Source organism: Archocentrus centrarchus, chromosome 8 (assembly GCF_007364275.1).
Source record: "Archocentrus centrarchus isolate MPI-CPG fArcCen1 chromosome 8, fArcCen1, whole genome shotgun sequence".
In the NCBI taxonomy this organism is placed as follows: Eukaryota; Metazoa; Chordata; class Actinopteri; order Cichliformes; family Cichlidae; genus Archocentrus; species Archocentrus centrarchus.
The window spans coordinates 9,726,171-9,752,718 of NC_044353.1; the positions used below are offsets into that span (position 1 = coordinate 9,726,171).

Sequence of the window (26,548 nt, forward strand, 5' to 3'; positions counted from 1 at the left end):
AGTGTCTCCGACCTGCTATTTTGAACCCCCCCACCCCCACCCCCTCATCCCGACCTCAACCTCCCTTTTCGGGGCCTGCCAGTCCTGCAGCGAGACAGTGTACATAATCCAAGATGTCCCATCCAACAACACCCTTCCTCCTCCTCCTCCTCCCACATCAACCCACCTTCACCTTTCCCCTCACAGACATGGAACTTTTCTTATTTAAGTGTCTCTGCTTGTCTTACCTAATCATATTATTTTGGTTTTGCCCTCTTTTTTTCTTTTTTTTATTTGCATTTTGTTTTGTTTTTTGTTTTCAATTAATAAAATGCAATTATTAAAAAATGCACTTTTTCTGGTCTGTTTTTCTTGTAATTGAAATGCCACTAAGACATGAATGTTGTTGCCTCAGAAATTCACAAAAAAGTAGAGAAGGCTTTATGTTTTGCTGTTCAGTATCATTGGACTGTCAGCATGCTAGTGCATACATTTGCCTTTAAAGCAGACCTATTGTGCAGTGCCCTTTTTTCTGTCATGTGCAGGTTGGTACACTCCTCGTGTTAAACATGGCCTGTGATGCTGAGGTTTGTGTACATAGCCCCTGTGAGCCACAAACTCAGGTTTTCTATCATGTCACAGGCTGTGAGCGAAGAAGAGAAGCCCCACACACCTGTTCAAACCTGGTTATGAGGGGCAGCCAATCAGAGGACAGATGGCTTAAAAAGGAGGAGCTGAAATGGTTTCTTTCAGACTGGATGAAAGTGGGCTCCAGCAATCCCAGTACAAGAAAGGACTATTTTTCACAGTTAATCATGCAGGGCTACTTTAATAGTCTGAAAATAAAATTATTGAGCTGGAAAAAACTATTACAGCTCACCTTGATGCCTTTCTGGCAGAAAGTTTTCCTTTCTTCGGTGTATTCAGGTGAATTTAGGCATCAAAAGTTCTCAGTGTTAGGAAGAGCCCACAGTTTCCGCAGCTTTACATCTTGCAGCACCTCTCTAGCAGAAAAGCTTTGCATTCATAGTTCCTCACTGTGCAGTTGCATGAGCGTGCATCAAAAATAAAAATAGAAAATGGCAGCAGTGCTGCAGGAACTCAAGCATTTCCTGAACTGAATGTCATGGCCACATTTTTTTTTTCTGTATATTTGTTTAAAGACAAGACATCTAAACAACTAGTCGGGTGTTCTCGGTTACCAAGAGTTTAAGGAGACTGATGTTTAAGTGGAGCAGCAGCTTTGCTTACCACAGAGAAGTAGTAGTCTAGTATGTTAACCACCACACACAGTTCAATTCTGTAATTAGCATACCCACACGATACTGATATCAGTCTGCTCATTTAAATAAGTTATTTTAAAAGGGAACCGTCTATCAAAATTAACATCTAGTAAACTCTGTAAATCGTTGCTGGTTGAAACCTGTGGGGTCAAGCATTTAGCAGAATGTATGAAGGGGTGACCTGCATCAGAGACACTGAAATATGTAACAAGAAATTTTTTTTTAACCAGACTGTATATAAAAGATGGACATGGCATCCAAGTCGCAAAAGTGAAGCCAGTGCAGATGTGCCTTAAAGGTGCATTTTTCTAATGGTCAGCAGCTTTGGATTTTATAGAAGTCAGTGAGAGAACAACCATATTTTTCACTTTATTTATGACCTGTAAACACTTTCCTAATCAATTTATAGTCTTACTGAATGTTTATTTTATAAAGTACAGTCCCAAAAATAAAGCTGTGTATGTTTTAGGGCACGCAAACATGCATTATTGTTGGTCTATCAGCAGAACAAACCCTCACAGTTCATGTCCATTTTTTTTTTAAACTGTCTTTTATATACAATCTATGCTTTTTTATCATAAAAAGTGGCCACTTTGACAAAAAGTAGTAAATACAGGATAAAAGCACTTGGCATTTTCCCTTTTTTTTGTATTTTAGGTGGCCCTGCATCAGGTTGGTGACCTGTCCAGGCTGTACCCCGCCTCTCACTATATGACAAGTGGGCTGGCTGCAACACTGAACTGGATAAACGTAAAGGATGGATGGATGGTGTTTTATGTTCTTTAACTTTTCTTTTAAAGTTTTATTTTTCCATGAAGTGTTGTTCTGTGATGTGCTAAAGTATGACACAAAAGTAGCAAGAATAGCCAACAGACCTAAAACTGTATATAAAAGATGGCTGTAGCTTGTGGGTCTAAAAGACAAAGCCATTGCAGAAATGTTGTAAACTTGCGCTCTTTCCAAGAACCAGCAGGGAGCAACCCCTCTGGTTGGAAATGAAGTCAAACTGTGTAGAAGTTGAGAAAACGGTCCTTGGCTCGCTTGAGCTACAGTACTGTGCAAAAGTCTTGAGCCCTCAGCTTTTGTTCAGGACACACTGCACAGCATGCTTGTATACTAACAGCTCTTTGGGAATCACTTTGTTGGTACAAAAATACTGTTTTATGTCTGTCGAACATGTTATCTGTGTTATTTTTCATTGGCATTTTTCAGAGGTTCAGCCAAAGAAATGGGAACAAATTGTGTGTTTGTTTAACTCTGGCTTAACAAACAAATAAAAAAAAGCATCCCTCTGAAAATAGTCAGGTACAAGGACCAGACTGAAAATAGATGAAAAAGCAGATGTCCAAGAAAGAACTTTGAAAGGCCTTCATAAAGCCTGGAGCACTGTTGCTCAAGACCACTTTAAAAAGTACAAGAAAGTGTGACTCCCTGGGAGCAAAATATTAATAGAATAAGATTACACTATTGCATGACCTCAGTAAGCATTTTACTGAGGAGTTTATGAAAGTCTCAATCACCTGTTTATAGTCTTACTAAATATAACATGATTACATATTGTTTATATCATGATTCCATATAGAGTGAAATAACCGGTAAAGCAGGGTTAAAAAAAAAAAAAAGGCAACTGCTGGTTAAATTCCATCTTTAATATACAGTCTTTGGACCAGACCCTACACATAGCATTATATAAATGTACAGGATAAGGTCATTTAGAAATTCATATTCTTACAAATATGACATAGTGTAGTTTAAACATCTCACACACGCACACACACACGTACACACACTACATTCACAGCAAGTGGTTTCTCTGCATGTCACTGCAGTATGATAATGAGCTTGCAGACCTGAAACTAACTAGCTAGGAGGAGCAGATCACAGTGAGTGTCAGGCCAACTTTGATTTTCAGCAGACTGTACTGTAGCTCGTTAACACTCGCTGAAAGCACAGATTGTTTTAGCATCTGTGGATGGGTGTTAAGAGTTTATGAGAACCTCGGGGGGGACTACTTTTGAGAGCTGCAATCATCAGGACTGCTTTGGAAAATAAATCAGATGTCATAATTAATAAACAGAATTCATTTTCACTATTTTAGTCCATGCTCGAGCTGCAGATTGGAATAGGGGTCAAATAAATCCATATATAACACACCAGTATGTTTGAAGCCTGCATATATTCCTGTTTGACATCCTGATCTTACTCATTCTGATATAGGATGCTGTTTTTGTTTTGTTTTTTGTTTTTTTTGTTGGTCAATAATAAAGTCAGCATCTTATGACCAAAGGGGAATCCAAGACTCCAGAAGCATGGCAGTGAATCAGTCAGTGGGTTTCTAAGTCAATACATTAGGCCTCATTTCATTATAAAACACTTCCAAGTGTCTCTCTGCCTCTTGAGGCAGCGATGACATGGCTGTGTGTCAGCGGAAGCTCACGATTCCTCGAAGAGAAGCTCTGCGTGCAGCTCCCTGCTGCAGCCCAGCGGGATCTTTAGCATCACTTTAACTACGGTCTGCTGCACCGTCTGCTCCACATTTGGACTTGTAGCACTCCAGAGTGCCACTTAGGCTCTCCTCTTCAGCGCGGCTCCTCTTTCTAGCCCGCTCATCTGGAATGCATCCTGCTTCTGTGGGATGGCGTCCCGCTCCGCTGCATCTATTCATCCTTTTGACATTTACCAGTTATGCAACCGATGGGACGCTCGCACTGTGGCATCTGATGACCAGCAGTGACTTAAGTAAAGTGAATGTTTTGGGGTTTTCGTACAGACCTTATTAGGCACAGTGTACCGTTACAGGCCACCCATCATTCTGCGAGGCCTCTGTAAAGTGTGAGGCCCGAGTACAAACTCTGCCCCAGGGGCTTTCGCCTCTCATGCTTGACAAACCTCTTTGCCATATGGTGCTGCTATAGTGGACGGAAGCAGCGATGCCAGCTTTAAAAGCCTCCACACCCACCCCCGCTCTCCTCTGTGGACGCTTTAAGGTGATTTGAGGATTTGCAAGTGAGGAGCACATTTCGTGCAGAGTTGAGAAGATTATTTTATATTTTATATTCCGAGCAGCATTATTGTGCAGTCTGGACACTCATTGTGTGCGCAGTGGCGTAGCTGTTCTTGGATAGATTATATATTTGAGTGTGACTGGATTTGACAGCGTGAGGAAATGCATGACAGAGAGATATGCAGCTTTCACGTGTAAAACACAAGAAGCTTATCATCCGATCTGGTCTCTTTTCCCGTGTTTAGGTTATTTGCATAAGGTCACGCAGCGCGCTTTTCTGGAGATCTCATTTTTAAAGTAGTTTATTACTCTGAGAAAAAGAGCAGCTGTTAATAATGTAAAGCAGTCTGTTGAGCTCTCTGTGCTTACTGTTTAGTGGGCAGCTGTCTGCCAGATAGATCGAGTTGTATCCTATGGAAATAATAGAGATCTCCGTGGAGGTGTCTGATGTGGGATGAGCTATCAGATTACTTGTTTCATGAGTGTATTTATCTGGCATGCAAAGGTTGATACTTTCCACTCCACTCCCTGCTGGCATCGCAGGTAAATGACAGGAACTCCTTACACACTCCTGCTCCGCACGGGGACTTTGTTTTTATGACTGCGTTATGTGGAAAAGCGCAATATAAAAGTTCCATTCAAAGCGTGGACTTCCCAGCGCCTCCAGAATAGTCGGTCAGATTCTGTCATAACGTCATGCGATATCTTGTATAACCACTTTGCATTCAAATATTGCCTCTGTATTGCAAACATTGGTTTCTTTGTACCCACGCCAGCTTGTTAACGCTTCCGCCTAATATCTCGCCTTACAACTTTAGATAAGTAAAGACTATTACATCGTTTTACCGTCTAACGTTATAGCACAGGCGCAGACAAATATCCAAACTTTATAGGCGGAAATCTTTAAAATAATTTATGAAAGAGCTCCTCCATCCAAAATGTATGCTGAGACCATTTTTAGGATGTGACTGCCGCCTACTGGCTGATAACTGCCATTTATTCTACCAGGTAAAAACAAGGTGTACATTTTGTTTTCAAATGCGCGATACTCACCTCCCATGTAAACCTTCTTATTTATATGGGAAATGTACATTTTAGTGTAATTAATAACATCTTTTGGAGTGATTTGTATATATATATATATATATATATATATATATATATATATATATATATATATATATATATATATATATATATATATATATATATATATATATATATATATATATATATATATATGAGAGAGAGAGAGAGAGAGAGAGAGAGAGAGAGAGAGAGAGAGAGATTTTTGTTAGTGTGCTTGGAATAATTATCCCCTTCAAAGGTCCAGTTCAACTTTGACCTGATGTTTGATTCAGTGACTGCAAGCTGCTGGCAGATAACCGTAGCAGAGCCAAATGTAGTGATCCTGCTACTATGATTGAAATGTACAAGTTTTAGAACTGATGCGTTATCTGCTGAATTGCAGTAACCATGTGAATCACTGTCGGGGGCGCTGTACTATCACTTTGATGCATTTATTAAGAGTATCGTTTTCAGTGCACGGTATTTCGCCCTCAGATGTCCACATTCCGTGGAAATGTTCGGGTTTTGTGATGAAGTGAAATACGTCGAGAAGCCTTCATGGAAAACAAAAATATTTACGTTGTCGGCAGGATTCGAACCTGCGCGGGGAGACCCCAATGGATTTCTAGTCCATCGCCTTAACCACTCGGCCACGACAACCCGAGTCTAAACAGCATGAGGAACGCGATTCATAGTAAAACCGATGTCACAGTAGTGACAAAATTTTAAATTAAATTGGTTTAAATAGGTTTAAATAGTAGGGAATACTAGAGCCCATCTTAGCTCAGTTTACATCTTTATATTTGCCTTAGTATTACCTCTTTGGCCTTATTACCGTGCGCAATAAATAGTACTACTGAATAATTTGGTATCTACGTAGTTATTAGATTATCCCTCTTCTTCTCTCATATTAATAACCGAGTTTTTGCATTTGTTAAGTTCTTACGCCTTAATAAGCAGCACTGCACGTTTATAAAACGCTGCATATGCATCAACTGAAATCCTTCACACATGCATGTGAGCTAATTTGCCAGCTTACGGCTAATCTTACAGTGCAGTCCTGTATTAGTTGCATTTGTCTGGATCATTTTCCTGCGGCTGTGGTTTTGTCTACATAACTGTGGTGTTTGCTCCCATCTTAAAACCTAAAATGCTGCACTAAGCCATGGAGCTGCAGCAAACAGGTAGTCTCAGTTCCGTTCATTTAAAATTAAACTGCGTGCTTATTTCTGCATGGTGGGGTGGGCGGTGGGGGTCAAAGTGTGACTTTAAACATGAGATGAATTTTGTAGTAATTGTCATCTCGGTCATTGTTGCCACTGAGCTGGAAGCAGCGGCACCACGTGACTCGTGTAGTGAGGGCCTGCTGTTTGTTCAGCCAGAGAGGGAGAAAAATGGCGGCTCTAGGCGAACCTGAACGGGACGCCGGGCTAACATTTTGAGCTTTCACACCCGAAAAGACACGGGGGCTTCAAGGGGTCACTGCACCATTTTAATCCTCGCCGGTTCAGCTTTGCGGCGGTACCGCTTTCGCTCGCGTTCGTGCAGGCTAAGCAGACGCAAACATTGGGAGCGTAAAATAATAGATTTCGCCTATCATGAGAGGGAAAAGGGGCAGGCCGCCCAAACCGCTACAAACCGAGGAGCCATCTCCAGCTGCGGCCCGGGGCTTGCGACCTAGGAGGAATCTGAAGCCCAGGCTGAGGGACAGCGGAGACGAGGACGCCGAGAGCCCCACAAGGGAAACCGTAAAGACGCAGAGAAAGAGAAGAGGGGGCTCGTCAACACGGGGCAGGGGACGAGGCAGAGGAGGTGTTGGTAGTGGTGGTGGTGGCGGCAGAGGAGGCAGAGGTGGCCGTGGAGGAAGGCGGACGGCTGCGTCCAAAGCGGTGGTGTACGACGACCACGAGAGCGAGGAGGACGACGATGCTGTCAGCCTGAGGTCGGAGGAAGATGAGTTTATTGAGGAGGAACCTCAATCCGAGGAGGAAGAGGCCCTCAAAGAGGACTCTGACTGCCTGGAAGATGACATGCTGGACGAAGAGGAGGAGGATGGTGCCAGCTACTGCACAGAGAGTAGCTTTCGGAGTCAGAGCACACACGCCAGCACTCCGGGTAAATAAGCACTGAGGATGTGGATGTGAGCACGGTATCCGACTCACTCTGCAAAGGGGGTCTGAAAAAGCATCCCAAAAAGCTGCCGCTGAGTGCAGGAAGCTGTTAGGTTATTGTTCAAAATGGAGAATGCACACAGGCCGCAGTCCCCTCATTAAGGCTGCTGCAGGGAGACCAAAACGGTGGCGGGATCACCCACCGGCTTACCTGGTGGTCGCACCCGTCCGCAGTCAAATAGCTGACACATATTTCACCTGTAACACCAAACTGGCTCGGAGCACCAAATCAGCAAGAAACCTGTCTTAGCTGCTAGCGCGCTAGCGTTAGCAAGAAACATTAGCTTCGAGCTGCTTTCCAGTGAGGTCTGTGTTAGTTAGATAACGACACCTCTGTTTTTATCACTGTCCGCAACATTTACTGCTTTTTAGGCAAGCAGCACATTGTAGGTTCTACTTGAAGTTTATTTATTTAAGAGCACAAAAAAAAAAAAAAAACAGTATGCTAACTAACTTAGCCCACTTAGCTAGCATGCTTGTCATTTTTTTTTTTTTTTTTTTTTTTTTTTTTTGACAGCTTGGCTAACTGTAAGCAAATCAGTCAAGTTCAAACTCATGAAAACACCGGCAGCTAACGTCCTCATTAGCTACCGGTGCCACAGTGGTTTGTAATGGGATTCCCGGATAACATTAACTATGTTAGCCAGCTGACAGCTACTGTTTTCCTCAGTGCAGGGAGGTGGAGGTGGAGGCTGCCTCGTTAAGCTAATAATGACTTCGGCCATGTGTCGGACCGGCTCCGCCGACGCAGCGCTCAAAAGTTTCCTGCTACAACCCCATTCTCAAAAAGCTGGGATGCTGGGTACACTTTAAGCACTTATGTTAGTCATTTAAACTCTATTAAAATGAAAAGTGGTTAAAAAAAATGAAACTGATAAGTTTGAATTTTGTATTATGTTTAACAGGTGCTCGCTTTGAGTTTGATGCTAGTAGCGCCTTTGAATAGTAACTTCTTTTAATACTCGGTAAAGTGGAAGTAGTTTTAAAAGTGAAACCATGGCCCCATCCCTGCTTCAGACAAGGTTTCAGGGGCAGCCCTGTACAGCTGCCCGTGTTTTCTGTTTCACAGTGAGCCGAAGGGTTTCAGTGTGGAGCTTTATTATAGAGCCACGCTGCTGTAAATATGCGCACTTCGTGGTTTTCCAGTATCGTGCTAAAATAATAGATCTGCCCTTAGAAAGAGAGTATATTGAAAGTAAAAGGATGGACACTGATTCCTTTCTTTTCTGGTCTCATTGACCGCTTGAAGCACCTTGCACATGCACCATGTGTTGCTCCGTAATCTGTACATATGTTTGTATCAGTCATAGTTAATGTAGCCTTTACAGATGTGCAAGTTCCCCAAATTATTCATGGAGCTACAAACCCCTTCACATCTTTAGTCAAAGGCTAACACTCAGCCTTTGTGGGAGACTCTTTTTGTGTTGCTGCTGTCAGATTCAAAAATTTAAAAAAACAAAAAAAAACATGGCATCCCATCCTTTTGAAATGTCATACCATTTCAGTTACTTATAAGAGTTTGAATGATTTGGAGATGATTGCATTTGGAATTTATTTACCTCTGACAGCATCCTGAGCACATGGTTGTAATTTTGAACCAGACTTTAAAACTTCCTTTTTCACATTTGGGGTAAAATGTTGTATTTTGTCTCTTAGGTTTTTCTGGCATAGTAATAGCATAGGGCATTGAAGCCTATGCAATTTGAAAACAATAATAATTAGAACTACCTTTAGAAAAAAAAAATACTCAGTTTGGATTTTGAAGATCATGCTAAGCTATAGAATATTATTTTAATATACTACATATAGACCAATAGAAGAGCTAGTGATATCCTTAATGTAGTTACTGTGATTTTCTGGAAAGCCGTGAAAAGGAATATATTACTTTTTTTCCCCTTATTTATGTTGTCGTTATTGGATGGGTATGCCATATTTATGGTTCACAAATGTCATTGTGTATCCCACAGGGAGGAAAAAAGCGCGAGCTCCCCGACCCCGAACTCCCGTTCTTGAAGAAAAGGAGATCCCTTCTGTTCAGCTTCCCGACACCTCTGAGGACCTCCTGGTGCTTAATGAGGAGTTGCTCAACGCCATCTCCATCTATGAGGTGCTGCGGAACTTCAGCACGGTGCTGCGTCTCTCCCCATTCCGCTTTGAGGACTTCTGTGCAGCACTGGTAGGCCAGGAGCAATGCACTTTAATTGCAGAGACCCATATTTCTCTGTTGAAGGCCATCCTGCGTGAGGAGGACTCCTCCAACACTACCTTTGGCCCTGCCGACCTCAAGGACAGTGTCAATTCCACTCTGTACTTTATAGATGGCATGACGTGGCCTGAGGTGTTGCGGGCGTACTGCGAGAGTGATGTGGAGTACCATCATGTTCTGAAATACCAGGAGGTGGATGATTACCCCTATGGCCCTCTTGAAAGTAAGATTAAGGTGCTACAGTTTTTGGTGGACCAGTTCCTCACCACCAACATCGCCCGCGAGGAGCTTATGTCTGACGGCAGCATGCAGTATGACGACCACTGCCGCGTGTGTCACCGCCTGGGTGACCTCCTGTGCTGCGAGACCTGCTCAGCAGTCTACCACCTGGAGTGTGTGAAACCACCACTAGAGGCGGTTCCAGAGGACGAGTGGCAGTGCGAGATTTGTGTGGCACACAAGGTGGCCGGTGTCACAGACTGCGTGCCTGAGGCACAGAAATGTAGGCCCTACATCCGCCAGGAGCCCATTGGATATGACCGCCACCAGAGAAAATACTGGTTCCTCAACAGAAGGATTATTGTGTACGTTAGAGCCCTCATTTCCCTCACTGTTATTCTGTGCTAACCTCTTTGGCTCCTACAGCTTATTAGCAGCAGCTAGTATTTGATCATTGGTATTTAATCTGGTCAGAGAAAGGGCTGTTCTGGTACGTTACTTAACCTTAAAACAAACTTCAGTGAAGTCAGTTCGGTTGTTTCACTTTCACTTGTTCTTACATTTGCCATATTGCAATGTCTAGTTCTTTCAGAGTCACTGATATCTTAAGTCCAGTCATACCTGATCCCATAGGTAGTTTGTAGTTAAATTCAGTTAAATCTGCTGGTATAAACATAAATGGTACATTACAAGTCTGCCAGGTCATGTTTGTAAATGAGAACTGGTTCTTAAACATTTTACCTGGTAAAATAAAGATTAAAAAAATTCACTGATGGATCATACTGTAAGCAGATGGGCCCCAGCTTTGGGCATACCAAAAAAAAAAACAAAAAAACACTCAGGCACAATTGCATTAAGTTGAATACCATTTCCTAAAAGATGATCCCTCAATTACTAGATCTGCTTATACATGTGTGTGTTCTGGCCTTAAGAGTGAACAGCTGTATAGTGAAAGTTGTTGGGAAAAACACTACATGCTTCCATGAATTCAGTCATTTGTTTAAGAAATTCTAGAAGCGCCCTGCTAATCCAAGCCCTTTATCTTCACTGACAGTTATGCTTTCCCCGAATGCCTCCACACCCGTAAATGATGTCGTGTTTGAGCGTAGCCTTTAGAAACAAAAGGTGGACACCATTTCGCTGCCAGGCAGTATTTGCCAGAGCCTTTGAAATCTTTTTGATTGAGGAAAAATGAACTTCATATCTTGCTGAACTCTTGTGCGCTGAGTGAAAAGCAAAGAATTGAAAAGCTGTTTGTAGAATGAACCTGCCCATTATACCTGGTAATGGTCATTTCTTTGCTAAGGACTAGTGTGCACTGTGCATGAATTGGCTTATAGTGAAAAATACATTAAAGTCTTTTGTACAGAGATGAAAAGGGGGTTTGCACCAGTACCCAGTATAAGATACACAACGATTATTTTGAAATCACTGGTGAGGTCTAAAAATGTGCAGCTGGAGTTTAGCTTAGCAGGTCCCCTTAAAATTATATTGTATTTACACCTTGCAGTGTCATAGCTGATGTTTATTTGTCTTTAAATCTAACTTGTTCTCTTTTCCCAGTGAGGAGGACGGAGAGCATGAGAAGAAAAAGATCTGGTACTACAGCACCAAGGCTCAGCTGGAGGAGCTCATGGAGTGCCTGGATAAGGAGTACTGGGAGACGGACCTGCATGCAACCCTTGAGGAGATGAAGGAGGAAGTGCAGGCTCACATGGACATCACAGAGGACCTTACCAACAAAGCCCGTGGAAACAATAAAGCCTACCTCACTGCGGTCAATGGTACAGAGCAGATTTTTTTGATATGGAGGGAGATCATTGTGTGTTATTATTCTGGAGAGATTGAATGTTGCGATGCTAAGCTTCATTGATTTGACAGCGATCAGAGCACGTGTGACTCAGGCTGCGATGCGTCTGCATCCCTGCGCGTTTGAGTCCTGCAGGGTTACGTTCTGAAACAGTTGATGCTTCAGATGATGCCCCGCAGGCAGCAGCGCTTTGCATCGCTGACAGTTGGCTCAGAAATGTTAGGTGCTGCCGTTTCTTCCTGCCTCGTGTTCTCTCAGACAGCAAGCAACCCCCCCCCCCCTCTGTTTTCCTCCAGGGAGTCAGCGGTTAGGAGACTTTTGATTACTTAGCCAGCAGTTTCCGTTTGTGTTTGACAGGCTGCCATATCTGTCTGTTTTTGTAACAGTTTTCCTGTGATTGTCACCAAACCGCTAGATGCTATGTTTTATTGGGGATGTGGCAAAAAAAAAAATGAGACGTTTTGAGTAGATATCCTGAAGCCTGAAGTGGAAGAAAATATGTTTTTTGTTAAAGCCACTGCAAGCAAAAGCAAGTTATGGGTAAAGCTGGTATTTTGCATCGGTTAAAAACTTTCTGCAGCTGCGCGGTGCGGCCTGGTTCATCTTCACTTGAGTCGGTGGGGACGCAGTTGTTTCTGTCCCAGTGGAAACTATATTTATGGAATATGGTTCCCCTGAAATGTCTGACGAAAGAGAACCTGCTCTGTCTTGGATCTGTATTTATGGGAATAACTGAATTTTGCTGGATTAGTGGAGATATAGATGCAGATTATGCTAAAGAACAAGAGTGCTGGTTTCTAAAGTCAGGTTCAGACTGTGATGTTAATTGTTTCTTAATCAGTCAAAGGTTACCTGGAGCTGGAAAGCATTTTATCACATGGATACCTTATTCTCCAGTGGCATCTGGAGTATGCTATGCTGAAAATAGCTACAGCTTACCTATTTTATTTTAGTCATCCAGACTTCCCTTAAATTTAAGCTTTTTAAATGCAGCCATAGGAAAAGAAAGATCTCTTTGTTTTAGCTGGATTTTCAAATAAAAGAAGAAATAAAATGATGACTTAGGGATATCTGTCACTGTCTGATAACTTACAGATAAAACAGTTAATCAAGAAAATGATCATTAGATTAATCAATAAAGTAAATAGATAGGGATAGGGATCTAAATTGCCCATAGGTGTGAATGTGAGTATGAATGGTTGTCCATATAGCCCTGCGACAGGCTGGCGACCTGTACAGGGTGTACCCTGCCTCTCGCCCTATGATAGCTGGGATAGGCTCCAGCACCCCCCGCGACCCTCAACAGGATAAGTGGAAGAGGATGGATGGATGGGAATGCACCGACTGTGAAATTCTTGGCTGATTTTTATTTATTTTCATTTCTGACCTGCTAATAGCAATTTTTTTCCAGTTGATTTTCTCTGTAAGAACAATAACTGATAGTGTAAAAACTTTTCTTCCATGCACAATATTATGAGTGCCAGGATCTATATGGCATCTACAAATCCCACAATCATATAAACTTGGCACAAAGGAAGGAAATTTGTGTTTAGTTGATTATGTCTTTGTTGCTTCTTAGCAATAAATCTTACACTGTTGGAAAGCCTGTATATTTCCCTTTAAATGGAGCCACAGCTGTAAAGAAAATGCATTTGTGGGTTGAGCAGCAGACTTGAGTGTGTGGGCTACGCCTATGAACTTGCCAAGTCTTCTCTGCCAGTGCCAAACAGCTCATTCTGCTGTTGACTCTTGTTTTGAGCTTCTGGTACCCCAGGGGCTGACAATCAGGATTGTCATCATTGGAGGCAGTCTCAATGCAGAGCTATTAAGATGAGATTCTGCAACCGGTGGCAATCCCATATCTCCACAGTCTGGGTCCAAACTCTGTCCTCTCAAGATGACAATGCTCAACCCCACAGAGCAGGTTTATCAGAGACTACCTCCAGAGGTTGGGAGTGGAGAGGGTGGAGTCCTGACCTCTACCCCATTGAACACTTGTGGGATCAGCTGGCTGACTTGTGACAAACGTTGGTTGAAAAATGGGATGCCAACAAGCGTCAACAACAGAATGAACAGTTTGGCACTGGCAGAGTTTTTCATGGACGGAACCGGCATGCTCAACTCTGCAACCCACAAATGCATTTTCCAAACAGATGTGGCTCCATTTAAGGGGAAATAAACAGACTTTCCAACAGTATAAGATTTATTGCCAGAAAGCATAATTAATTGATCAAACACAAATTTCCTTACTTCTTGTGTTAAGTTTATATTTGTAAATTTGACACCAAATGAAATGTCAGATTAGGGTTGTGTGTCACAATATAATGCATCACAGCATGATACTATGATTGTCGTGTATGTATGTGTGTTTGTATGTTCCCTAGCTCCCACTCTCAGCGCAGGAGTTTGAGTAAAAATAACAGAACTATTTAAAAGTCTTTCAGTGTTTAGCATAAAACTGATGCTCTTCAGTCACTGCTGCTGGTAGATGACGTTTGGTTAGATGTTGGTTTGGTCCTCACTCCTCCATAGTACCGCTAACAACATGCAAGCAGGCCATAGTGCATGTTTGTTTCTTTACCCCTGGTGCCCTAAAGTAACAGTTTACTGCTGCCAGTAAACACAGACTGAGGTTCCCCACCAGCTGGCTGGGACAAAATTTCCACAAAGACCTCTTATTTTACTTTTAATAGCCTAAAACTGTTTAATTTTTTTTTTTAATGTAAAGTATTGATGTAGTACATTATTTGCACAGATATGTAACTGTTGCCTTTTTATTTTGAGAAATGAATATTTCCTTTTGTTTGCAGAAGTTGTCGTGGAGCGTTTGAAGGTCAGGAGGGAGGCACGGGAAGCGAAGAGGCGAACAGAGGAGCCGAAGCAGGAAGCAGATAGAGGTTCTGTAAATACAGCCGAGGGCACTGCTGAGTCCACTTCACAGCACAACAATGGAGAGAGCAAACCTGCTGAGCCAATGGAAGAAGCTGCTTCACAAGGTAAAAGTTCCTCCACAGTATTTATTTATTTATTTTGCTCACCTGCCTATTGGAGCTCTTTCTTATTTCCTCCAAATAGAAGAACTTGGGATATCACTGAACAGCAGGTGCAGTTTTTCCCACACATGGAAACTGAAATACCCTGTGTTGTCTCTGCTGCATTAATTTACCTCTGCTCGACTTGTGTTTTACTCCACGGGTCATCTTGTCGCACCACAGCAGCTACCGTTCCCCCTGCTGCAAAAGAGAGCTGCACGTCAGCTCTCGACCCCGGCTCTGCCGCACTGGACGCAGCCGCGCCTAAAACAGGATCCCTTGAATCAAACAAGGAAACACAAGCTGCTCAGGAGAGCAGGGGGTCCGCTCCGGTGGCAGAGCAGGAAAGGACAGGTACTCAGACTCGTGTTTGGTCTGCAGTCCAACTGTCATCCTTCACTTCACGCCTTGCTGCTGGGCTGTGCATCCATTTTTATTTTTTTTTTATCTGTCGCTTTGTCTCTGCTGTTCGCTGCCAACCCTGCCTTCATTTTACCCTACACATTTGTTTTCTTGGATTTAAAGGGGCGGGCCTGTCATCATGGTCTTGTATGAATGGGTTAAAGTTTTGCAACCTTGTTTGTAAAGACAGGTACACCAGGTGTGACAACTTGATCGTTTCAGTATCGATATCCTCGACACTCTGGGCTGGCTTGTAGCTCCTATCCGGCATTTGCTGATGGGATAAACTTAACTGTGATGAGGGGAAGCAGAACGACACTGTCCTAACATCGCCTCTCGTACTGGGCACCAGTGTCACTATCCCTGTGCACAGTAAACATGTCGTCACATATTGCACATTTTTGGTTACGTTTATCAAAATTTAGATACAAAAACCTTTTCAAATTTAAGAATAGAACTGTAGGATTGTTGTTATAGGTATTAATGTGCTGTTCCCCTAACACTTTTGTTGGTCTCTAGTCTGTTCACTTATGGACTGTGTTTGTTGTGTTGGATGCTCTGTAATGGTTTGACCTGACAGACTAGTGTTAAATCCCGTGGTACATATTTCCTAGCGGAGGCTGCTCGGGTGCATTCTGTGCCCTTCTGTGGGTGTGAAGTCCTGGACATAAGAAACATTTCAAACCAAACGACCTCAGTGGCGGTTTTTAAATGTTCATCCTTCCTGCGTGGAGCAGCTTTAAAATTCAAGCCCTGATGATACTGGAGTGGCTGTATCTATCCTGAATACTGTCACTGATGCACAGTGTGTTTTACTCGACTCTTAGCATAAAAAGAAAGCAGGTGCATTTACCACTGCTAGCAAGCTCTGCTGGTTATTTCTGGTGCATTTAATTACTCGTCTTGTGCTTTGTGTTGTCTGCTGCACCCTTCGTCTTGAAAAGCACATCTTTTTTTTTCTCTCTTTTTTTTGGCACTGTGATGAACGGCGTCCCTGGCAGCAGCTAGCACGCCATGTCTGTCACAAGCAGCGCCTTATTCTCTTTCCAATTTATGGCCATTTGGTTGGGTTCTTGTTTGTTCAAGACAAAAGGCTCTTTCCCTGGTTACCCCCACCTGCTACCTCATCAACAAAGAGCTCCATGTGCATGCAAGGCTCTCCCGTCACGACTCGGAGGCAGAGCCGGTGTTTTAGTTTGCTGCAGGTGTTCACCTCGTTTTGGAAGTGTGCAGATTTTCCTGCCCCACATAGATTTTGATTATTTTAAGTCTGAAGAAGCTTTGGATTATCCACCAAGCCATTTTGTTGGTCATATGCTAATTCACACATCGACTTAGTGATACAGCGGACAATCTTTTTTGAGAATTTAGTAATTGTAGAGGGCTTTTTTTGGTTTGTTTTATTTATTTGTATTTATTTATGTTTTTTGTATACTTTTTTTTTTTCTTTTTTGGATTGGTTATTTTCACACAGGTGCCAGCTTACACCTTGTGCTTTTCATGCTTGCTGTCACTACCCGATCTGTACCAGAGGCCCGATTTGTTCTACACAAAACAAACAAAAAAAAAAACTGGCTTTTTCCTGGTGTTACCTTTCTCAATAAAAGCCTCAGGCAGATACGCTGCATGACTGCGGCACTGTGGAGAAGCTCTTGCTACTGAGCATCTGTATAAAATAACTTTCTAGCACATTTTAGAGTTTAAATAATCTCATTTTTAGTTTCTTTTCATCTTTGTATTTTTTCCTATTAAATAAATTAAATTAAATTAAATTTTTTGTTTAGTAAAAATGTCTATATTAAGCAAATAAAATGGATTGTTTAATGATCTTGTCAAACTGTTCCCTTTAGTTGCATAAAGTAGGAGCAAAAATGCAACTAAATTCATTAAATCAAAGTTAAACAATTATCTATAAATGTATTTTTATTTTGGTGGTATTGTAAAAGTCCCACTAAACACATTTTATCAATGTACTTTTTTTTTTTTTCCTTAATAACATGAAAACAACATCTTTGTAGAAGCACCAGAAACATGTGGCTCACACTTCTAAACAACACTGATATATTTCAGTATATGGCATTTTTAAACTGTAGCAGTGACAGGAAGCAGACATTTTCATGCATGAGTGGAACAAATTGGATCGGACAGTGGCTTTCACGTTTACTCCCAACACCTGATATTACTAATACTGTTATTCTTACTGTTTACTGCACTCGGTCTTTCTCGCCCTATTTCTGTAGACGAGGCCTCGAAAGCGGAGTCTAGCGGCGAAGTCGGGCAGCCTGGTGACTCGCAGCCACCCCCGCAAAATCAACCCCAACAGCCGCAGTCGTCTCAGCCAGAGGCAACAGACAGCAGCAGCCGGGTTCCTGGATCAGTGAGTCCGAAGAAACCCGAACCACCTGACCTGGTCGACAGGTCTTCTCAGTCCTCTTTTACCAGCCAGGATGGGACAGGTAATAATTAATTGGGCTTCTTCAGTTATGTTAAATTGCCTTTGCTGTGGTACTGATAGTGGGTGTTGTATTCTGAATGACAGAGGAGTATAATGAAAGGGTCAAGAATGAGAGAGCAGCAACGCGGGAATCGAATAACCATACGCCCAGAAGCAGCAAGGAGGTGAGGAAGACGGTTGGTCCAGCTTCATTGCAGAAAAGCAAATTGTACCTTTCATTTGAGATAACATTATGTCCACTGCACGTGTAATTCAAAGTTCTTGTTTTTTCATGAAAACTGATCTTATTTGAGTAAACAAATGGAAACATGGCCCATGTTATTGAAGCTGCAGTCTTTGTCCTCTGCTCGTGTTTCAGTCCTCACCTGTTCGCTCTGATGTCGAGTCTGTACGGCTCAGCTTCCTGAAAAGGGACCTGACAGTGAATTTGAACAACTTGTTTAAACTGGGCCAAGAGGGGAAATACAGGGTTTACCAAAACCAGTACAGCACCAACGTCCTGGCCCTCAACAAACATCAGCACCGGGAGGACCACGACAAGAAACGCCACCTCTCCCACAAGTTCAGCTTGACCACCGCCTCGGAGTTCAAATGGAACGGCTCGATCTACGGTTCGAGAAGCCTGACCATCTCCACCCTGCGTCTTACCATCATCCAGCTGGAGACAAACATCCCCGGACCGTTTATGCATCCTAACTGGGCATCGCACAGGTACAGCTTGGATCAAAGTCATGTGAACCCCTTAGTGAAACGTAACATTGTTTGCTGGGAGACATAACAGTGTGCAGTTCTAAGACTTGTTACATTTGGACAGAGCAGTGTTTCAAATATGAAGAAACCCCACTACACTGTTATGTTTACGCAGTTTGTGTTTGGCGTTCCTAGGACCAACTGGAACAAAGCGGTGCAGATGTGCAGCAAGGCCAGAGAATTTGCTTTGGCCTTGGCTATACTGGAGTGTGCCATCAAACCAGTGGTTATGCTGCCTGTATGGAAAGAATCTCTTGGACACACGAGGTAACCACAACTAATGTGCTGCTGTCAAATGTCTGTATAGACAATATAACACAAGTAATATGAAGGGCTAACTGTGTCGCTACACCAGTGATTTCTTCACAGACTCAGTAATGACTTTGCTGTTTCTCATACTGTCCTTGTGCTTTACATCTGTGCTTATACGTCTGTTTGTTTTGTTTTGTGCAGGCTACATCGCATGACCTCCATGGAGCGGGAAGAGAAGGAGAAGGTGAAAAAGCGGGAGAAAAAACTGGAGGATGAGGAAACGCTGCAGCAGGCCACGTGGGTGAAGTACACCATCCCCATCAAACACCAGGTAAAACAGCAGCACCTTAAATCTCTTTCAGCCCAGCGTGTTGATGCTGTATCTCAATGTTAATATGTAAGTCTCATCTGAAAGCTGTTTATTGCTTCCTCATGTTTTCCAACTAAGGTGTGGAAGCAGAAAGGGGAGGAGTACAGAGTGACGGGGTATGGTGGTTGGTGCTGGGTCAGTAGGACCCGCGTGGCACGTTTTGTTCCAAAGCTACCAGGAAACACAAACGTGAACTACCGCAAAGAACTGGAGGGTAAGGGCTGAAGTAGCTTTCTCAATGGTACTTAATATATTCTCCTGCAGCTGACACTTTTGATTCATATACTTTCTTTTTTGCCACCTTCTCAGCAGCTAAAACGAGGAAAGAAAATGCAGCAGATTGCACAAACAAGCAGAAAATGCCAATGCAAACGGAGAAGCAGACAATTCAGAACACAGCAGACGAGGGCAGAGAACAAGCATCCGTCACGGAGTCATCTCAGAGCGCGCCGTCAGAGGGGGACCACAAACCAGAGAACTCCAAAGAGGAAGAAAAGCCTGCAGGAGAGGAGCAGGGAAAAAATTCTGAAGCGAAAAGAGAAGGTGAGAAAACGGAGGTTGAACCCTGCCCTGAAACTGATTCTTCAAATGTCAAGCAAGGTAAATTTAATTCAAGAAGTCTTTTTGTTCCTTGATGCTGTCAGTGAGCAAACGTGCATCTCTATCATCCACTAACCTCTGTGGTTGTTTGTCATAGATAAAGCTGATAGCAAAGGCCCTTCCTCACCTGCTGCACAGCCCATAAGGGACGAGCCAACCCAGAAACTTGAGCAACCCAAGAAGGAGGAGCCCGCAACGTCAAAACTCTTCTCTGACGTTGTCAATGTCAGTGAGGGCTTCCAGCTGCGGACGGCTTATAAGAAGAAAGTAAAGCCTTCCAAGTTGGATGGGCTCCTGGAGCGCCGGGTGAAGCAGTTCACCTTGGAGGAGAAGCAGAGACTCGAGAGGTTGAGACAGGCAGCCCTGTCGTCCAAAACGGCTGTCGCAAAACCCGCTCCTGTTATTAAGACTGAAGGATCAGTCAAACAGCAGCCAGCTACGACCCCGTGTGTTAAAGTAGAAGAGAAGGAGGAGACTCTACAAGTGAAAGATGGCGTGGTTAAAAAGCTCGACTTTGATCAGGAGCACGTAAATACAAACATGCACGGCCTGGATGTCAAATCGGAGGCAGCAGGACCCGACAGCAGTAAACAGATGGAGGTAAATTCTGTGCATGGAAACAGCGAGGAGGCCTGTGCACGTAAAGAAGTGAATGGAGAACCTTTAGCAAACACTGACCTTAACAATAAAAACAACTGTATAACAGAGACAGTAGAAAACAGTGAAAAAACCCAGAAGTCAGAGACTTCTAAGAAACGTTCCTATGAAGAAGTTGAGAAAGACAACGAACCGAGCGAAAGAGAGAGCATGGAAGTAACCCAAAGCAAGACCAGTCCACTACAGGTGAATGGAAAAACTCTGGTCGCAGACCCAAACGTGAACTCAGACCCGTCCACTCGAGACCAAGGTGATGCCAAAGAGCCTGTCAAGTCTCTGATGAATGGAAACCTCTCACAAAATGATGCATCTGATATATGTCACCCACCTCCTATGAAAGTCCCAAAATTAGAGAACCATGTTGGAGAGAAAGAAGACTCTGTGAGTAAGAGTGAGGATGTGGCCATGGACACTAAGGGGACAGTACCTGCTATGCTTCAGTCCTCAAGCCCTTCTTGCCAGAATAATAAAAGTACAGATAGTTGCTCTAGTGGTGAAGGTTTGAAGTCCTCTGTCACCACTGACGTCTCCATGAAAGAGTCTCAGAATGCCCTGACACCAGACACATCCAGCAGCACTAGTAAGCCTGATGTGCCTGCAGCAAGTAGCACAGTTCCCACCTCAACCCCCCAGCCTAGCTCTGGAGCAGCCGTGCCCCAGAAGACAAAACTTCCAGCTGCTGACACCAAAATGGGCCCCTCTGGTTCAGCCGGCTCCATGACCATAAGCAAAGAGTATTCCACCAAAGACAGAGTCAGCCTTCTCAGGTTCTCCAAAACCAAGAAGGCACGCTCAGGCACAGCCCTGCCATCCTACCGCAAATTTGTTACCAAGAGCAGCAAGAAGAGCATCTTTGTCCTCCCGAACGATGACCTGAAGAGGCTGGCGAGGAAGGCGGGCTTCAGAGAAGTTCCTATCTTCAACTACGGTGCCAAGTCTGCTCCAGATATATGGCCATACCCTTCACCTCGGCCCACCTTTGGGATCACGTGGAGGTCAGTAACACATTTAACCTTTTTTTAAAATTACCTTTCAAACTGGTATTTATAGTCTACCATATTTACAATAGCCAGGTTGCTATTGTGTCACCCCTCCATGTTATTTAGCTGCTTCTTCTTCTTCAAAAAAAAAGGATCTCATCCCACCATCTTGGACTGCAGCTGGCAGCAGTATTCCTTGTTCTGCTCTGGAAATCCACTGAGAGCTGGAAAGCCCTCCTCAGCACAAGCTGCAGCAGGTGGAGAGCTGGTTCATGTGCAGCTACGTTGAGCTCCACGAGGCTACAGAGCAGAACAAGGAATACCATCTCCAGCCAGAGTCCAAGGCGATGGAGTTTGAGTTTATCTGAATAATGTCTCACCGGAGAGGCAGCGGATTATATTACTCAGTTATATTATGCTGCCTGGAAAATAAAATATTAAGAGGAGAAATTATAAATATGAGAGCTTCTTTCACACTGTCTGAAACTGCAGACATACCAACACCCAGCCTTTTAATCACCAACAGAGAATCTGCTGCAGTCCATATTGTGTTTACAAGACTAGAGTCTTACAACTTGGTATGCGCTGATATCAGCTGACATCGGCTTATCTGCAGATAACATGACATTTACACACATTAGTGACTGATTTTTATCATCCCCCCTCTCTCTCTCTCTCAAAAGAGCTAAGATACTTTAAGAGAGGTCATTCATTTTTAAATATCAAGTTTTCTAGAACTAAGGGGGAAATAAATAATGGCAAAAAATAAGAAAACTGAAAAGAAATGGTATTACCATTTAGCCTTGTATTTTCCCAAATGCATCCATTGTTAGCAGGATGTAAAATTACAAATGCAGAAAATTAAAATGTGTGTGTGTCCTTACTGTGGCTCCATAGTGTAGTGGTTAGGCACACAGAACATGCCTGGTTTGAGACTGGGAGGTGACACGATTCCCTGGGAGGTTCTCATCAGGAAGGACATCTTTCATTAATATCAAACATGTGGATGTGTAATCTAATTTAATGCTTTATTACTAACTAATGGCTTTCATGGCTATTCAGGTACCGTCTCCAGACTGTGAGATCGCTGGCAGGGGTCAGTCTGATGCTGAGGCTGCTGTGGGCCTGCCTGAGGTGGGACGACATGGCTGTGAAGCCCTCTGCTGCTGTAGGGACTACTCGAAAAGGTTAGAAAATTCTGAGCTCACATTTTGAACAGTCTTTTGTTTTCTCACTAATTCCAGTTTTTTTTAATAATTTGCGCTCGTGTTTTAGTTCAAATATGCAACTGTGGTAACGTGTTTGATTCTCACCAAAGAAACGACAGAGACGGACATCACCACGACGGAGATAATCAAACGAAGAGACGTGGGGCCTTACGGCATCCGCTCAGAATACTGCATCAGGAAGATCATCTGCCCCCTTGGAAACAGAGACACTCCCAAAGGTAGAAGATAAAAAGTCTGTTTGGACATAATGTAGGATTTTTTTTTTCTTTTTTTGAGGAACTGTAATTGTCCACTTGAAGAAGATAATCCCATTATAATCATAACTGATTGTTGCTTTCTGACTTTCCATGAGTAGAAACTCCCACTCCACAGAGGAAGGGCCTGCGCTCAAGTGCTCTGAGGCCTAAGAAGCAGGAACCCACTAAACTGACTGGGCCTGTTGCTGTGGAGACATGGGTTCCTGAAGAGGAACTGGAGCTGTGGGAGATCAGAGCCTTTGCAGAGAGGTGAGGAACTCACTTAGCGCCTCCTCTGGACATTTTTTTTCTTAACATTCCTATGTTGGGGAACACTTTCTCTTTTTCTTTGGTGCCACAGATTGGAGAGGGAGAAGTCACAGGGCGGTGATCCCTCCAAGACCGGCAGTAGCCTGAAGACGGCAGAGGAGGTCAAGGCCCATTTGGAGAACCAGCTGAAGCAGGCCAGACTGGCAGCCCAGCAGGTAGAAACACAGCACGCTGCACTCGCACAGGTGTTATCAGTGTTTCTGGCTTCAGGTCAAGCAGAGCATCAGCAGAACGCTCAAGTGTTTTTAACCCATTTGTTTCAGAAACGTCTCGAGCAGCAGAGACCGAGCACAACCGCCACCACCACCACCACAACGAGCACCACCACCTCAGCCAGCACTCCCAGCACCCCGGTGTCCATGGGCCAGAAGACAAGTCAAATAACATCTGGAACCAAGATGGTCTTGGCCTCCAAACTGAGCTCTCCAGTGTCATTCCAGCAAGACAAGAACTTCCATCAGTCCTTTGCTTCCTGGGTCAAGCAGGGTCAGGCCAATAACGGCTCAGGTGAGCAGGTGGAAAATGAGGAGTAATTTAGAGTCATCTTCCTTTTCACCCGTCATCATGTGTCAGACTGAGGGAAGAAAGGAGCATGTCATAAGATTTCCTGTGTGTGTGTGTGTGTGTGTGTGTGTGTGTGTGTGTGTGTGTGTGTGTGTGTGTGTGTGTGTTTTTAAGTAATTTTGACAGCCATAGAAAAAATACATCATCTGCACAACTTCAACTTTGAATATGACGCACTTGCCAAAAGAATTTTGTGGTTCGTGGTGTCCACTTTCAATCCTGTGAAAAGTCTCAATTCTGTATATCCTTGCTGTATGCAACAATACTGTGACTCATTAGAATTTAAAACAACGGATTAGCAAAATGTTCAAAATATCAGCCCCTTAATAATGACTCCCAACAGTGGACACCACAGCCGTAGACTGGCTGTTGTGGTGGTCCTTGCGGGTACACGTGACTGCAGGTGGCATGGTGTGTCTTGCAGCCTCCACTGGCTCGGTGGCCACTGTGGCTGGCAGCATCACCACCTCAGAGCAAACCTTCCAGATCGCTGGTAGCCCAGTGACTATGGCTGGCCAGGTCCTCGCCGCCAAACTGCCACTGCCCGCTAACAGCAAGATTGTCACCCTCAACATGCCCACTACTCAAGGAGGTAGGGAGCACGAGTGACATCCATTCCCGCCGGTTTTTGGCTTATGCTTGCCAAAAAAATGGATGCTGAAGTATTATGTGAAAGCCAAATCTCAGACTTGCCATAAAGTGTTAGAGAATGCCGCAGTTTTCTGTTTTGTTTTTTAAAAAGATTCTCTGGCTAAAGCATTTCTGATCTCTGGCTTGTGTATAAACAACTTTTTATCCAGTTAACTGAACGAGGAAGACTTCAGACACACACACAGTGCATGCTTTTGCCTTCTGTTTTTGTTGCTGAGCTCTTGTTGTTGTGTCTATGTTTCTAGCACATTTTTGCTTCCCTCTTTACATAATTGTTCCTGTCAGCAGGTGTAGTGCAGCAAAAAGTCCTGGGAATTTTCCCCTCTGGGCCTCCTGCAAACCTTAGGACATACAGCACACTACATCCTACAACTGGCAACATCAATCTCAGAGCCACATCCTCCACCTCAACTACCCAACAACAGGTCTTTTGTCCTTCGCCCTGCATTTTTCACTTTTTTTTTTACGTGAAGATAATGCCGATACTAAGTGTGATGACTGATGGTTTTATCCTTGGCTTTGCTTTTCTAGGCCACCACAGCAGGAGGCCAAACACAGCCCGGCACTGCAATGAACCAGCCGCTTACCCCGTCTAACTCTGTGGGCACCACAGGGGTCAGAAGTTCAGCAGCTCAGCAAGGTTTTCTGTCTAAATTATACTTTTTATGCTCAGATAAACATCTTCAGCCTTTGTGGCCCACACCTTCCCAGAAAACTGATAAATCTTCATCCCTTCCAGGTCAGGTTCAGCAGACTGTGGCTCAGATGGGCCTTGGCCAACCTACAGCCACAGCTGTACCTGGTTCTACACCTGTGCCAGCAGCTTTGGGTCCAAGAGCAGCAGGTCCTGCACCATCATCGTGTGCACCCACCACAGCTCCTGGACAGTCCCCTGCAGCTCCTCCACAGACGCAAAGACCGCAGCAGGGTCAAGTCAAACTCACTATGGCACAGCTTATGCAGTTAACACAGAGTGCACAGGTTAGGGTTTTCTACTTACCCTGCCCTTTCTCTAAAAGTAATTTTTAATTTCTTAATCTTATAATTATGCTATTTTTTTTTTTTTAACATGATATTCCTTCTGTGCTCAACTCTACAGGGGGGAAACCCAGGTCTGACGGTGGTGATCCAGGGTCAAGGCCAGACCCAGGGACAGCTGCAAATCATCCCACAGGGTGTAACAGTAATCCCTGGCCCTGGCCAACAATTAATGCAGGCAGCAATGCCCAATGGCCAGGTCCAGCGCTTCCTCTTCACTCCGATTCCACCATCATCTTCAGCTACAACTTCAGCTCCTACTCCTGCTGCACCCATAAAACCTGCCACAGTACAGACCCCTCAAACCCAGATGTCAACGCCACTTCAAGCCAGAGCCTCTGCGCAAGTCCAGACAACTCCCTCGTCTTTAGCCCAAATACAAATGGCAGCCCCTTTGCCTGCCCCAACACATGTTGCAGGCCCAACACAGATGCCAAATTTAGCCCCCACTCCAGCTTCCGTACCTGTGCAAACCCAAGTCACAGCCCCTGTGCCTGCTCCCTCGCAAGTTGTAGTCCAGGCCCCATCTCAAACACACGTTTTAGCGGCCGCCCCATCACCTGTCCCTGCACACTCGCAAATATCCACTCCTGTGCCTGCTTTGCCACAAGTTGCAACCCACTCCTCCACACAGGTGTTACTCTCCACACCAGCTTCAACTGCACAGCCCCAACTGGCAAGATCTGTTCCAGCCCCATCACAAAATGCAGGCCCACCTATGTCTCAGAAACAGGTTTTCACCTCAGCTCCTTCACAAGCTGATGTCCAGCCCATGGTCCAAACCTTTGCCTCCAGCCTCGCACCCAGTTCACTCCCTACACAAACCCAAACTGCAGTCTCGCTACCAGTCCCAGGGCAGTTTGTCCCCAAATCCTTAGTCCAGGCACATGCCTTCAGTTCTGCCCCAGGCTTAACCTCCTCCCCAGTCCAGGTGCATCCCACTGCTCCATCTCCTGCTTTATCCCCTGTACCAATCAAAGCCGTTCCTCAGGTTGCTGCTGCTGCAGCAGCCAGTCCTAACTCTGTTCAGATGCCAGTTTCTGCCTCTCTTCCTTCACCTGTCCAAGTTCCAACCCCTGCCCTTGCACCTGTTTCTGCTCCCGTCATAGCTGTCGTGTCCACTCAAATCACTGTCCCACCCCCAGCCAGGGCTCTTACTCAAATCCAAGCCACAGGTCTTGTTCCCCTTCATGCTGCTGTGGCAAATGCTGTTGTCACACCAGTCACTGCCACCTCAACGACACCTTCAGTGCCAGGTAAAG

At 44.1% G+C, this 26,548-nt stretch overlaps 1 protein-coding gene and 1 non-coding gene across 9 annotated transcripts in view; one reads left to right on the forward strand and one right to left on the reverse strand.

Annotated features, from left to right (window-relative positions):
* Positions 1–5,912: 5,912 nt before the first annotated feature.
* Positions 5,913–5,994, reverse strand: trnas-aga (transfer RNA serine (anticodon AGA)). The gene has a single exon. It is a non-coding gene; the product is annotated as a tRNA-Ser (tRNA).
* A 731-nt stretch (positions 5,995–6,725) lies between these two features.
* The window catches only part of bptf (bromodomain PHD finger transcription factor), a 28,763-nt gene continuing 8,940 nt past the window's right edge, over positions 6,726–26,548 (forward strand). For 3 of the 8 annotated variants that reach the window (XM_030735469.1, XM_030735466.1, XM_030735471.1), the window contains exons 1-22: positions 6,726–7,449; positions 9,473–10,295; positions 11,494–11,714; positions 14,551–14,736; positions 14,956–15,126; positions 17,415–17,630; positions 17,714–17,793; positions 17,988–18,340; positions 18,515–18,646; positions 18,833–18,962; positions 19,080–19,215; positions 19,311–19,601; positions 19,699–21,253; positions 22,301–22,425; positions 22,557–22,685; positions 22,823–22,973; positions 23,065–23,188; positions 23,297–23,540; positions 24,537–24,673; positions 24,780–24,888; positions 24,988–25,229; positions 25,348–26,542. In XM_030735469.1, the coding sequence (XP_030591329.1) occupies positions 6,933–7,449; positions 9,473–10,295; positions 11,494–11,714; positions 14,551–14,736; positions 14,956–15,126; positions 17,415–17,630; positions 17,714–17,793; positions 17,988–18,340; positions 18,515–18,646; positions 18,833–18,962; positions 19,080–19,215; positions 19,311–19,601; positions 19,699–21,253; positions 22,301–22,425; positions 22,557–22,685; positions 22,823–22,973; positions 23,065–23,188; positions 23,297–23,540; positions 24,537–24,673; positions 24,780–24,888; positions 24,988–25,229; positions 25,348–26,542 (7,267 nt within the window). In that variant the 5' untranslated portion in view covers positions 6,726–6,932. Of the gene's footprint in view, positions 7,450–9,472; positions 10,296–11,493; positions 11,715–14,550; positions 14,737–14,955; positions 15,127–17,414; positions 17,631–17,713; positions 17,794–17,987; positions 18,341–18,514; positions 18,647–18,832; positions 18,963–19,079; positions 19,216–19,310; positions 19,602–19,698; positions 21,254–22,300; positions 22,426–22,556; positions 22,686–22,822; positions 22,974–23,064; positions 23,189–23,296; positions 23,541–24,536; positions 24,674–24,779; positions 24,889–24,987; positions 25,230–25,347; positions 26,543–26,548 lie in introns of those variants that run through there. The other 5 variants (XM_030735470.1, XM_030735468.1, XM_030735467.1 and 2 more) reach the window with 5 other exon arrangements.